The following is a 14,777-nucleotide window of genomic DNA, read 5'->3' on the forward strand; positions in this document are numbered from 1 at the left end:
GCTCTGTACCATCTCTTCTTCTCTCTGCGCAGGCCCCTCCTCTTCATTCATCTTCGTCTTGACATTAGGCGACTCTTCTTCTGCTGTGGAGCCATGAAGCCCATTTACAGGAACTTGTACTGAGATCTAAAAAAACTGAAAGAACAAACATACACGGACCATTTCTGATATTCAGGAAAGCCAAGGCCGACTCTACCCGACCCCCTCATCACCACCACCACCACCCACCCTCTCTGCCGCCCCTTCTGTATGGCTGGTCTCCATAGCGACGGCTGGAGGCTGAGGCGGCGGAGCGTGTCTGTCTATGCAACCCCTGTACAAAGAGCCCGGCGGAGGGCCTTCCACAAGAGGGCGCCACACCGAGCTCCATAACAGGACTCTTGTTTTCTCTCTCTCCCTCCTCCTCCTGTTCTCCGCCTTGCCAGGCCACCCACCCACCTCTCCTCCCTCCCCACTCCTCCTCTAGAGACAATGGCTCAGCCCTGTTTTAATTGAGGACTTAATCAGATGATCGGGAACAGGGAGGGGAAGGTGGGGTGGGGGGCGGGGACAAGGGGCAGGGGTGTTTTGTAGATACTTGTTAACTCTCCCAACTGGCAACACCACCCGTAAAAGACTACTGACTTGACAACCTGTCTTTCTCTCTCTCTTTCTCTTTCTTTCTCCTTGTTTTCTAGTCCGATGACTGGGTGATTTTTTTTTTTTTTTTAACTTTTTTTTTTTTTTTTTTTGTGGAGGGGGGTAGAATTTCCCCCTCCAAAAAAAAATTTCTTCAGTCCACCCTCCTCCTTTTTCTCCCCCTTTAAGGAGCACTAGCCTAACTGGTCTTTTTCTATGGTAGATAGTAATTTTAAGAGTTTGGAAAAGCAGAATCCTCCCTACCCGACCCCCACCCACCGAAAAAATAAAATAAAATAAAAAAAATTTGTAATGTGAAGAATTTAGGTGAATTTAGGTTCTCCACCTTCTCCCCCTTTTTTTTTTTTTTTTTTTGTTCACAGCTTTTATGTATTTTATCTTCGTCTCGTTCTTTTCAAAGCTTTGATGTTTTTGTTTCTTAGGTTTAACAAAAAAAAAAAATAAGGAAAAAAAAAAGAAAAAATAGGGAAAAAAACTTACTAGCCAAGTCACAAAGAAAATGGGTTGCACATAGACTTATGGAATTAAGTTTAATTTGTGATTTTGTTTTGTTTGTTTTTTTGTTTTATGTTTCTAATCTTGATGTAAATTTACACTATTTATAAATACATATTTATTGCTTGAAAATATTTGTTGATGGAATGCTGTTATTTTTTCCAGAGTACCTGCCATTAAATTTGAAGGAGTTTTGTCATTTTAACACGACTCCTTTTACATTTTATATATATATAAATATAAATATATATATATATAAATAAATTGCTTAGCAAGCGTTGTACAGAAACGGACATTTAAAATTGTTTTATTGTTTGAAGAATGTTTTATGATGAGTCAATAAACACAAAGTTGACAAATTATCTGCAGTTTTCTTGTTTTGTTTTTTTTTGTTGTTGTTTTGTTTTTTTTGGCTTCCTGGAACATACAAAGCACATTCGTATACATTCAGTAGGAGTAAAAATACATGAAACAATGCAGGTGTCGGGTGGAGGCCTGAAACCCAGCAGACAATGTAGCTGTAGACTGACACACACAGATTCCTACACTGTATGCCAGGTTCAGAACTTAACCAGGTTCTCAGAATTTCTCTTTTATTCGAGAAACAAACTCCACAGTCCCCGCATGGCCTCGGATCAACTCCGCCTGAGGCTTTTTTCCACCCAGTGGGTGGTTATTCGAGACACTTCTTAGAAATTTAAAAGGTGCGTAGTAGAGGAGATCACAGGAAAAGGGTGTAAGCTACACAGAAAACTCAAACAGGAAATAATACACTACTCCTGCTGATAAGGAATTTCAAATGCCAGTGGGGAAAAAAGAAGAGCAAAATATATTAAAAATCACCTAATCAAAGATTGTATTCAGAATAAGGCGGCTGTCAGCAGAGACCCAGTAGCCAGATGTAGCTGCTGCCAGCCCCACAGGATCTACACTGACTACTGAGCAACCGCTGGGCGCCCTGCGGCTCTGCAGCTCCGTCTGGAGCCAAAACTGGAGCCACTGTTCAGCCGAGATAGGAAATGATGAGGAGGGGAAACGACTTCAAGCTGCTTCAGACTGCTGCGGATGTAATGCAGGTGAGGATGTGGATACAGTTTGTAATGACATAGTCACACGCCAATAAATTTAAAAAAAAAAACAAGAGAAAACACTTTTTCTTTTTTTTAACATAGTGCTCCAACACAAAGTCCTTGAAAATGAGAGGTACATACACTTGAACACGCTCATTTTACATAGAAGCAGAGCCACTAACAATGCTGCAACAGGCAGACACCCTTTTCCCTCTTGCACCTTCACCCTGCCAATTTCCTCTGTCGACAACGTGCAAAAAGGTTGTTTGCAGGAGTCTATTTTCCCACATAAGATCCTTGGGTAGTGCAACAACCCTTTTTACACTCCCTGCGAAGAAGTCGTTTTTGGTGTTCGTGTCTTCCGATGTGTTTTAATTTAACCGAGCCACTGTGGGTAAATCACTGAAAACGTCCCAGACCACTTAGTCTCTTTTCTCCTGTACAGACTTGTTTCATTGTCTAATCTTTTCTTTTTTTTTCTTAATTACTTGATCATATTGGATGTTATATAACCACCAGTGACGATGGAAAAATGTGTATTCCCTGGCTGATTGGCAGTGGTTCCTGGAGGTTGCTGGCTATTGCTGGGCAATATTGGTTGCAAAGAAGGTGCTGCACCAAAAACCTCCCAGTGATAGTTACGGTCACCTGGAGTTTTTTGACTTTTGCCTGCACATACTGGCTAACTATTAGCCTGAGCGGTAGGAAAACTCAAAAAAGCGAGATGCAAACTGAAAATGCAGAAAGTCTGCCAACTTTTACTTTGAAGGCAGACGGTCTTCATTTAAGGTTTTTGTTGCACTTTTTTCACCCTTCTGCTACAGGTTGGAGAGCAGCTGGCCAGTGTTTGTAAGTCCATCACTTCCATTCAAACTATGACTGCCGTAATGTGCTAGAGGCCAGAGCAGTCACAAGCTTTTGCCAAACAGCTTGGGAATACACATTGTTTTCTAGCGACCGTTGGTCTGTAGGCCTGCGTTACTGGGGACTTTAGCAATCAATTTCCCAGCGACTGCTGTAAAGTTCAAGCAATCAGTCTGCATATACTATTTTTTGCTTTGCAACTGTAGGTTGCCAGATGGTCACTGACTGGTCTCTAGACCTGAGTGACCGGGGCCTGATTCACTATATTCTAAAGTGAGTATTGACTGTCAAACGTGCAAACTGTCTAGCGCAAAAATTCATAGTTCCCTTTCGGATGAATCCTATAGATTTGACATTTCATCAAGCAGCAGCATTTCCTATTTAGCAAGTTCTACTTTACATGGTAAATTATTGACATCTGTAAAACGTCCTTCATGTTGAAATCTACTAAAGGAAGTGAGTACCTATTGACTTCTATTTTACAATGCCCAACTGTACAGAAGAAATTAACGTGTTTATACCTTGGGACAAAAACACTTTTGGACGCTTTTGCTAATTTTTGACTGACAGGTGGAAGCCAGTGATAGATAGTATAAAAGATGGATGTAGCTACTGTAATGCCAGGTACTGGTTTCTAAAGTCCCGCGGTGAAGCCTCAAGATGAGTATTTTTACCGTCTCCATCTTGTGGCGAAAGGGGATGAGACTCGCTGTGAAACTGCTTGCTTATTAGCTAACAAATCTCAATCTCTTAGCAAATGAGCACAGCCTGAATAAAACTCAATTCAGAAATGCAAAATACGATCTAAGCATGAAAGTGTTTAGAGGTCACATCAGCAGAAATTAATAGCTACATGTAGCTGTAGCTGCTAGTTCTATGCTAGGCTTCACTTTAGTTAATCTGCATCAAAACTGGGCCTCTTAACCTGTTTGGGCCGTTGATGCTTTTTCATATATTGTTAAATTCTGCTAACAGACCATCCAGGAAGCTGGCTCTAGTGTTGGTGGGTGAAATTCTAGCTTTTTATTAGTCTGTTACTTAGTGCTGATTAGCAGTTTTATAGATATATTTGGCTAACTTAGCACTCCATCTTCTTATTTCATTTTCATTACTGCTAGGTACTCAAAAATGAAATGGTGACAGCCTTGAAGCTAAAGTTGAACCTTCGAAAAGGGGTTTCACAAACCAGTGAATGACATCACAGCAGATACGTCTGTATTTTAAATATTGAACGTATGTTAGCATTTGGCTACAGGGGTTGCTGTGTCTGAAAGGGACACACCGACTGAAAGAACAATGGTTCAGGTACATGTGGGAAAAGAGTTAAAGTTCCTTCTTTGTCTCGCTCTTTTTTTTTTTTTTGCTTTTTAAGCAGCACACAGTCCCTGTGCACCCACGCTGAAAACAAGATGGCCGACTGAGCCCGCTCAGGCTGGTTGTCGGCGTCCATCTTGACTGCCACAGATGGACACTGGAAGACTTCGCGCCTCCTTTTCTCCGGAGAGTCGACTCTTCTGTTTGACAGTCTGACAGGAGCCCTGGAAATAAAAAAAGATGTCTGGGTGAGAACGGCAACCGTGGCAAGAGGACAGTTTTATACTGTTGTTTGTTTCATACTCAAACAACGGCAAACATTTAAAGCAGCAGCAGGCAAAAAGTGGCGCTTATACGTGCTGTATGTGTTTTGGACAGTGTAGTACAGTGTGCCTCTCTGAAACATTTTCACTCGACACCCACAAACTATTATTCTGGCGGAGGCGCACAGGAACAAAACCGAGTGTGGGCTGAAAATCGTGATTCTAGGAAACAAGATGCCAGCTGTAATGTCAGTTAAGAAGACGGAGACTTCCTGTTGGCTGTTTGACACGACCGAGGGAGGAAATGTCAGTTTTGTGCTACAAGGTTAAAATTAAAAAGTGTAGGGGAAAGAAAGGGTGTGGGGGGCTGAGGGTTTTTCTTTTTTACTCTACTTCGCCTCCATTCATCCTTCTGCCAACCCCCCCCCCCCCCTCCCCCCCACACACACACACTTTTCCTTAACATACGGTATGGTTAAGTACACTAAACTGTAACTATTCCCTCTCATTTCCCCATATATACTACCCTACAGGAATTCCACATAGCCCGGACCACCAACCAACCCCCTCAACCCGCCCCCTGCTAGTGGTCCTCAAATCCTGCCTACCTAACAATGTCTCCCTGTGTCACAGCAGGGGATAAAGAAAGCGAGAGAGATTTAAATTAGCGGAGTGATCAATATCCCTACCCCTTCCCACTCCCACCCTGTTTTACCTTCCTCTCTGCCCTCTCTGGCATTTCCGCTTTAGTGAGAAACAGACAGGTGGCCCTGACTGCTAATTTTAAACAGGCCGATTGTCTGCCTGTGTTTCCCACAGCTATGTATAGATGCCAGCAATAAACCAAGTAGGTCAGTGTGTGACACACACACACACACACACACACGCACACACACACACACACACACACACACACACACACACACACAAACAGGGCCCTGACCTCTACAAATGTGTGACTTGTCCATTCATCCACTCCCACTTCTGTTGCAAAATTATCCTTCCTGATTGGCTGTCGCTGTCAGCCAATGGCAGAGCTTCCTGCTGCCCATTCATAAAACCCAGGGTCATTGAAGATAATGTGGTATGAAGGCATGTGCGAAGGAGGAGAAGCAAGTTTTTTTGAACTTTAGCGTCATGGAGTGCAACCACGTTTTTGATGTGAGAGCATGACGTTACTTAAATGCAGATTACAGAAAAACAACAAAGCAGGTTTAGGAAATGCGAGCTCGATCTGGAAACAGTGCAATCGGCGAGTAGATTTTTTCAGCCCTTTAAATGAAAAATGGCCGACTGCAGCCTTGACACAAAAGCATCACATTCCTTTCTGTTTAATAAGTAATGAATGGTGGGCCTCTCAGACCACGATACCCCCCCTCCCCCCTTGTTTTCTCAGGTTCTCACTCTCTCAATCCCCTTCCATGCCTCATATTTTACTCAAAAGCTTTTTTTTCCACTTTGCTTCTTCTCCTTGCTCCTGTAATTACCACTACTGCTGTTTTTCTGACTTGTTTCATAGTAACCATCCCCTCACCCCCTTCCTGAGAGCTGCGCATATATATATAGAAAAGTGTGACTGTGTCAAAGTGACTCACTTTGCGCGCAGCTTAATGTGTGACATCCAAGGCTCATAGCTGTGAAGGAGCCAGAGGAAACATTCCCATTCAATTAAGAGCACCTCATGTTTTAGGCTAATCAGCTGGTAATACTGACTGGAAACTGTTGCTTTTGATATTTGTTTTTTTAAGATCAGAACACGGAGATTTCCTCGCTAAACATTATGAAGATTAATCTCTTTGATTTGTGTCCTGTCTGCCGGAGGTTTCTTCCCGTTAAAAGGGAGTTTTTTCTTCCCTCTGTCGCCAAGTGCTTGCTCTAAGGGAGTTGTTTGATTATTGGGGTTTACTCTGTTTTATTGTAGGGTCCCTGCGATATAAGCGACTTGAGGCGACTGGTGTTGTGATTTGTGGTTATATAAAAAAAACCTGAAATGAAGTGAACTGCAAGAACCCACAAGAACTGCAAAAATCTGTATAGACCTCAGAGTTTCACGACTGCCCATGAATCTGTTTGCACACAAAAAAAAACAAAATATTTGCAGGAATATTGGGTTACCATAGTGAGTTGCCACTTGGAAGTACTGTAAGGTCCTGTTTAAAGGGATCTTTTTGGGGGTGAACATCACGCCAAATGGCACTCAAAGCACTGTAAGAAATCCGGTGGGTATTTCCAGAAATATGGATGTAGTGATTCAAACAAATTTAGCTTGGTGTGAGCAGTTTCATCCACCAACAAAAAGTAGCAGCTAGCTGACATTGCAGCTCAGCTGAGAAGGGAAGTGGGGGACGCCATTCATGTTTCTTTCCTGTTAGGATCCCTGGTTTGAGACTGGGAGGAGATAGTTAGTGTCCCCTTATTCAACTGATCCTGAGCCCAGCTAAACGGGAGGGTTGTGTCAGTAAGTGTATCCTGTGTAAAACAAAACAAAACAAGAATCTGTGCCAAGACAAACACGCAGATCCATCTGCTGTGAAAGGGAGCAGCTGAAAGTACCCCACATTCACAAGGCATCTTACATCAACACTTTCTATATGGATAAAGTCATTTTGTGGTGAAATGTCCCTTTAGCACTATTTCAAATTAAACTGCAGATAAATAGCAGCCGTGTACATGATTACTCTTAACTCTCATATCTACTTGATCGAATGTAAAATCAGTGCATGTCAGTGACGACAGACTGATACTGTTATAAAACGCAAGCATGAAAAAAAAACATAAAAGCGAGGCATGTTTGTGATGGGCTATCCAAGATAACAAAAAATACCAGGAAAAAAAATCGAGGTGCTACCCATTGCCATGGAAACGGAGAGTAATTAGCACAGAGTGCTGTTCAGAGAAAAGCGGAGAGGAAGAGGGAGCATGATTTTGTCTGTGTGGGATGTTGGCCTGTTTTCAAGAGATGGGGAATGAGAGGAGGATGAGGAGGACATGAAGCGTCCTCCGTGCTGCAGGTTTCAGGTGTCCTTGCAGGCCGGAAAGGGGGGGGGGGGGGGGGGGAGAAGGCAATCTTTCCCTGCTCAATTTGACTAAGAAATCATCAGTTGGCTTTTTTGGAAGAAAGATCTGGGCAGATTTTCTCACTGCTGCTCTATCCAGCACCCCCCCACACCCCCTCCTCCCTTCCTTTCCTGAAGCCTCGCTGCATGTTTATACAGAGACTGCGAGTGGAAAGCTGGGTTCAGCTGTTGATCTGGCTCATGCTGCTTACAATCCCCCATGTACTACGGATGTGTCTGTCCATCTGTTGGTCACGTGACGTTCAGTCTCACTAATGTGATTTCTGACAAAGAGGGAGCGCGACTTCGTTTCCCAGCGCTGGATATCAAAGGCTGAGCCACCAAAGTCAGCGCACTCCTCGGGCTGGGTGCGTTGACTTTTCAAAGCATGAGTAATGTTTGATATTTAACGTTGACGTCACTGAAACGGCTGGACGTTTTGATGTAGAAAGCCATTCTTTTGCATCGAATTTTGAACGTATGTTTAATATTAACAGTAACAGGATTTGAAGTGTGGGAAAGTCTTGGAACGACCCCACTGATAATCCAGGAGCGGTGATGCGTCCTGTCACCGATTGTCCCCGGGCTTCCTTACATCACTCATACCATATGACACATTTCCTTGCATAACCTTCATTACTGAACTTTTATTTATAAAGTTGACTCAGGACGCTGCTGTTTATCCCAAATGTCCCTCTGATTCATGCATTTTCACTCAGTGGCCTGCATTTTCTAGGATTGCTCAAGGACCGTGAGTTGACCCCTCGGGGTTGCAACAGGATTGCCCCCCATGCAGAGCAGCTCTACCAGCCAGCAAGAGCTCTAATCTAAATCTGATCTTTAACTAGACGATGCTTTAAAAGTGCGTTTCTCATCCAGGTTGGAAAAACACCCACGCAGTTGGTACACATTTTACTGCCGTTCTTCAACAACTCCTCAATCACCCTCCTCTCTGCAGCAGCTAATGGCAGCCCACGAGCGCGTATATGCTAAGAACAATTATGCAGATGTGTGCTAAAACCACTTTGGTGGTATAATCCAACAATCAGTCCATTATAGTAATTGTCGTTAGCGAGTGGGCGATTATGGCTTCGACAGAGACGCTGAAGAACAGCCAGCCAGAGCTCTGCTGGTTTTATGCAAATTTGGCAAGCTCCATTTAATATGTCAGATGTAATGTGGCTGTATTTCTAAAATTCTGACGTTTGAGCCGGCCTCGGAGAGAGTCTGCGTGTGTGTGTGCGAGACCACCTGTGGGTTCGTAGGCAGACGTTAACGATAAAAGGAAAATTAATTGAAATAATGAACCAGGCCGCTTTTCTAAGGGACTGTGTTCGAATTATCAGAAAGGGGAGGGGTCAGATTGGAGGATGGTTATGGATTTTTAATATATTTTTTTTATTTTTAAGGAACAAAAGGTCTTTAAACTTCCCAAGTACTGCAGCACAAGTGTAGCTGCTGGAAAACAGTTACATCACATGCTTTTTGCCTACGTCATGACCCGCTACGATCTATGAAGCAGGCAAAAAGCTTGTGATGTAACCCTGCTCGTGTCCTGCCCTGCAACTAAATGCAATTTCAAGGTGTTTTATTTGAAATTACAATGTCATCATTACATTTACCTAAAACTCCTTAAAGGTAGGTCCAATAGAATAAGGTGTTAACAAGCAACGTTTTTACAAGAAACAAAGTAAGTAGTGTGTAAGTAATTTGAATTTGTACGCAATTTTCTGGTAATTTAGCGGAAAACAAAAAAGTATTTTCCCTCATTTTACATTGTAAACATGCTGTACTTTTTGGGGCATGGGCTGTATGGTAGGGTGACTTGATCAGGCCCATCTTTCTTTTTCTTCGTTATTTAATAATCATTACATTGATGTGCATGAATGATTTTCTATTATTCAGTCTGCCTTTTTATTTCACTCACGCTGAACATTACTTAACTAATTTTCTGCAAAATACCCAGAAGTTGGGCAAGGTTATGACACTTCATAATACGGCCGTTGCCTCAAACAGTACAGCATGCTTGAGATGTTTGAGATTGCCTGATTTGTTACCCTACTAACTCTAAGTATTTTAAATAAGTAAATTACTTTGTAATTTCAAACAAAATACACTGAAATTCCATTTAATTACAGGTGAATTACACCCTAAGTCATGGGCTGTTTTATGAGTTGTTACCTTGTGTCTTTGTGACAGGCTTTCATATCCAGAAAAGCTAGACTGTATGACCAATGTATCCTTTAAGAGGAAAACCTTAAATATGGCTTGTTACAGCTAGCAAGAACTCAATAGGATTTCTCTAAGTGGTCATTTTAAGCCATGAATTCCCCATAATTTTAAATATATCAGACATTTATCAAACAAACAGAGTTTACTTTAACGTTAACAAGTTCTCAATGCAATTCTACAAATAAAATCAGGTTTTATCTTATTAAAAATCTCCAAAGGAGTCATTTTTACACGCTCTCTAAATCATTTGACTCAGCTAAACATCTGAGGTAAACTCATTAACAGCACTTTTTGTCTTTTTTTTGTGGAATCACTGCGAACTTTTTATTATTATTATTATTATTATTATTATAGACATTTGTAGTTCTCCTGCACTCATACGTGCTGAGGTCATCTGACTCGCTTTGTCCAGTTGTAACGCATCAGCTGGGAGCTTAGGGGTGTCATGTGAGGAGGCAGCATGTCAGCAGCAGCAATAATGTGGTTACCGTAAAAAGGAAGGCAAGGAATGTATCCTAAATTCAACCCCGGTCCTCCTCCTCCTCCCTTTCAGTCATGGGTTCTCCGCTGGGTAATCGCATACCAAAAACACAAGAATTTCCCCCTCTCTCCTCTCCAGGCAGGGGCTACCCCCCTCCCTTCCCTCTTTAGTGTAAAGCGTGATGAATTTCACCCGGAACAAACCGGAAACTTTGTGTTTGAGAGTTTTTTCTTTCTTTTTTGTTTTCTTTCGTTTTTTCTGGTTTGAAATAGACTAAATATAGAGACGAGCATACTTAGCAATAGGAAATGAATAATATAATATATGTTTAGTAATATCAAAAATAACTGCAGTCCAACATTCATATTAACTCAATAGGCAACTTGATTAATTGATAGTAGAATGGCTGAATTATTTTATTTATTAATTAAGCTGTAAAGTAATTTCAAAGCAAACATATAGAATTAACTATATTATAATCTTATATAATCTTATAATCTTATCTGAAAGCCAATATGGGAAAGAAAAAAAAATGCGATGATATTCTGGGTAAATATTGCGAGTTTGTGCGGCTCTTATTCTGAAACTCGCAACCGGATTTGCGTGCCTTGGTGTCAGAGTTTTGACGGCGGTGGCATCGGTTCTGAGAGCGGTTTCCAAACTGCTCTTAATGTGAAAAATAGAGAGAAAACGCCGGGCGCATTCCTGAGACTCAGAGACATCCATGCCCGACCGACACAGACACAACTTGTAGTCTGTGTGTGTGCATGTGCAGGCGTGTGCGCCCGCGCACGAACCGTGCGTCTCTGCGTGGGTGGAGAGCTTGTAGACCACACACTTTGCGCATTGCCCCCCCCAATCCCCCCCAACACACACACACTCACAGGACCGAGTACCACACTTGGCACTCAAAGTAACTAAACATTCAAGTTGACAAAAAGAAAAACACAACTTGAATGTTGAGCAGCACTTAAGATATGTCTTTGGGGGTTTTTAAAAAGTGCGTAAAAATGCCCCCCTGTTTTTTTTTTTTGTTTTTTTTTTTGTTAACCAAGTGGTGAGACTGAAATGTGCTCCATGGAGAAGCTCCGCATGGCCAAAAGCAGAGCACAGCCGAGGTGATGAGGTGGGCTTTGACCAGCGTGAGCGTTCACTTGAGGAAACTGGTGTTAAATAATAACAATAAATAACATTAATAACAATAACAACAATAAGAGCACGGTATTGTTTTCACGGTTTTCCCGTCCGATCACACTCCGCGTTGCGCAATCTGCATGGATAAAGCTGTGAACGGCGGAATGGTGCCGACAAACGAGAGAGAGAGAGTGAAAGAAAGTCTATTAAAGTTGCTTTTCTCCAGCACGGGCTGAGGCAGCAGCAGCAACACTAACGGCCGGTGAAAGTTGTTGTGCCTTCCCCGGAGATAGAAAGCGTCGTTATGAAAAGTGGCTCCACTTACCGTGGCTGGCTCTGCTGGCCGCATGTCCCCATGAGAACACTGTGCGTGTGTGCACAAGACGCATGCCGATACTAGCGGTCGGAAGCGCAGCGCGACACGTCAACGCGTGCTGCTTCCCATATCATAAAAGAGGAGGAGGGGTAGTGGTGGTGCTGGAGGGGGGGGGGGGGGGTCTTCAGCTGCTGCCTTGGTGGTGCACTAACTGGGATCCGGGGAAGTCTGGGTTTGGGGATTGTTGGGGTCCGATGTAGAAGAAGTATATATATATATATATATATATATATATATATATATATATATATATATATATATATATATATATATATATATATGCGCTGTAAGAGCGCAACAAGCCACAAGTGGCTGTGGATTAAAGAATTGCCTTAAATCAGTGTCCTTAAATCAGGTTGGTCTCTAAATCCACCAGGCTGTTATTGAAGCCGAGCCAGGACTTCTTATGAGAATTTCTGAATTTCAGACGGGGGGGGGGGGGGGGGGGGGGGGGGGGGGGGGTTTGGAAAGCATGTGACCACCAAGAACTCCAAAGCAGAGTCTTTAGGGAAAGAAATTGTGCATTTACCTCGCACAAGTTGTATAATAAACTAATTTGAAGCCTTCATGAGTGCAGATCTCTGGTGCATGGTCCTATTATTTTATTTAATTAATTATTTCAATTTCAATTATTGGCCACTTAACAATAGTTCAGCCAATCAGCGGTCAAGAAGCACTATTCACTGACATCCTGTTTTTTAGTCCGTTTTTCTATTGAACATTTTGGATTAAACTCCCCCCAAAAATCTCAGAATCGTAGATGCAGGTGTGAATGGTGTTCTGTCACCTGATGATTCACTGCTTAATCTCTGCAGGCATTGCTAGATCACTCACCCTTCTTATGGGGAAAAAAAGAGGATCCCTTGTAGACACACATGGGTGACATGTCTCGGGACTGAGTTGCTACAGGACTCGTGGCTCATCCCTTTTGTTTCATGGATAATGTGCCACATGGGCATTTAAGTAACCAGTGCATGCATTTTCAGTCTTTCCTATTGTATGCAGCAGTATATCATTTCATTAACCCCCCCTCCCCCCAGCAGAACTCATCTTTACCAAGCCTGTTGGTGATGTTCCCACCCTGCACTCAGCCTGAATGAATCCTGCAGCAGTGATGCCAGTCCAGTGGCACGCTGCTGTTTTTAATTGAAGAGCTAACAAGAGTGAATGGTGTCATCTGCAGAGGAAGGAAGCCTGGGAGATTTGCACTCCTGCTGCTGCTGCTGCTGCACTGTGAAGCCAAACGGCTGGCATCTCTCATCTCACACACACACTCTCACTCTCTCTGCAGCAGCGACTCCACACCGAAGCACGGGCAGCACGAGACACACACAGGCATACAAATGGGCACCCAGGCTGTGTGCGCACGTACATCACACTGAGGAACACAGAAACATCAAGCACTTACCTATGAGCTCCATCCAGACTGTTAAAGCCCGGGGCAACCCCCACCACCCCTCCCCTTCGCTCAGACGCAGTCATCTGCCTCTGTTAGTCTTCTTCTCCTCCTCATCTCTACCTCTTCACTCACTTTCTTCTTCTCCTTCCTATCTATCTCTCTCTCGCTCTCGAGGTGTTCCCCCTGTGCAGCTCTCCTTGGCTGTTTCTCTCTGTCTCTGCTCGCTGCATCCTTCCCTCTCTCTCTCTGCTCTCCACCAGTCTCTACACGGATCTTTTAAGTCTACCAACCTCTTCACTGATCAATGGACAGCCAGCGAAGCAAGCTCTGCTGCCTCCACCTCCCCCAGCTTTGTGCGTGCATGCGTGTGTGTGTGTGTTTGTGTGTGCGTTTCGCTGCAAGGAGAGGAGGCTTCCAACCCACACACCACTCTCCAGAGCTCTCAGCCTCCACACTGCCTCATCAGTTGACCACTCTACACCCCTACGCATCAATTGCGTGCATGTGCGTGTGCACGCCTACACACAGCAGGACCATTAAAAGCTTACATTTTAGTGTCACCTGAAGTAGATTTTTGTTGGTGGCGGTGGGGGAGTGTGTATGTCTTAAGAAGGGCAGTAAGGTATCCTCAGCAAAGAGCTCCGAACACCTGTGACTCATCACGATTCCCACAGAGCAGCCTTTAATGGGTGCAGATACATCCATCGCTTCCAGAAACCAGGTGGATTTTCAGTTCAAAAGGTATCTGCAGGCCATCTGGGCAATTCTGGTGAGCGGCTAATCTTGTTAGGATGTTCTCAGCGTAACTAAACACAACAGAAATACCCTCATTGGCTCATTTTTTTGAGGAGGGGGTTTGAAAATTTACCCAAGATGCGCAGAGAAAAAAAATCGAAATGTTCCCAATTTCGAAAGAGTTTCTAGAAATTAAAAAAAAAAAAGTCTGATTTAGCGGGGGGAAAGGAAGGCGGCTCAAGCCATTTTTGATATTAAGAGAATCTGAGCAACCTGCACTGCAACAGGGTTATAAATAGTGATCTAAATTCCTCCTGCGCTGACTGCCGTGTGAGGCGGAGAAGCCATCGGATGAGAATAAACGCAAGTGATCCAGTGGCGGCCTCACGAGGGGGTTAAATCTAATAACAGCAGAGCAATGGCCGGTCAGAGGCCTCAGACTGCTAGGCTGTGACCAAGCTCGGAGAAACAGCTGTTCAGAGCTTTAAAAATAATAAAAGAAATATTTGCTTTCTATCACATTTTTGATGTTTCCTGCAACTGCAGCTGCAAATATCAGAGCTCTGTAATGAGCAATGATTACATCGTGGCTGAACGAGCAAGGAATGCTGACTGACAGGTGACAGGTACTATTCAAAATTGCAATGATAATGAGCGCTTAGCGGGAAAGATGGAGGTAAAAATTAGCATGGAGCATAAATTCAGAGCCCTTTTTGGTG

The 14,777-nt window shown here is 43.3% G+C and overlaps 1 protein-coding gene and 1 long non-coding RNA gene across 3 annotated transcripts in view; one reads left to right on the forward strand and one right to left on the reverse strand.

Moving 5' to 3' along the window:
- LOC102791613 (lysine-specific demethylase 6A-like) overlaps positions 1-1,495 on the forward strand; it is a 35,991-nt gene extending 34,496 nt beyond the window's left edge. For both annotated transcript variants that reach the window (XM_087836262.1, XM_087836263.1), the window contains one exon: positions 33-1,495. In XM_087836262.1, the coding sequence (XP_087692388.1) occupies positions 33-62 (30 nt within the window). In that variant the 3' untranslated portion in view covers positions 63-1,495. The remainder of the gene's footprint in view (positions 1-32) is intronic.
- Positions 1,426-13,611, reverse strand: LOC148096291 (uncharacterized). Its single transcript, XR_015717200.1, has 2 exons — positions 13,333-13,611; positions 1,426-4,606 (listed from the first exon to the last, which is right to left on the reverse strand). It is a non-coding gene; the product is annotated as an uncharacterized LOC148096291 (long non-coding RNA).
- Positions 13,612-14,777: the final 1,166 nt, after the last annotated feature.

This window comes from Neolamprologus brichardi, chromosome 23, assembly GCF_056152115.1.
Source record: "Neolamprologus brichardi isolate AB-2024 chromosome 23, ASM5615211v1, whole genome shotgun sequence".
NCBI classification, from domain to species: domain Eukaryota; kingdom Metazoa; phylum Chordata; class Actinopteri; order Cichliformes; family Cichlidae; genus Neolamprologus; species Neolamprologus brichardi.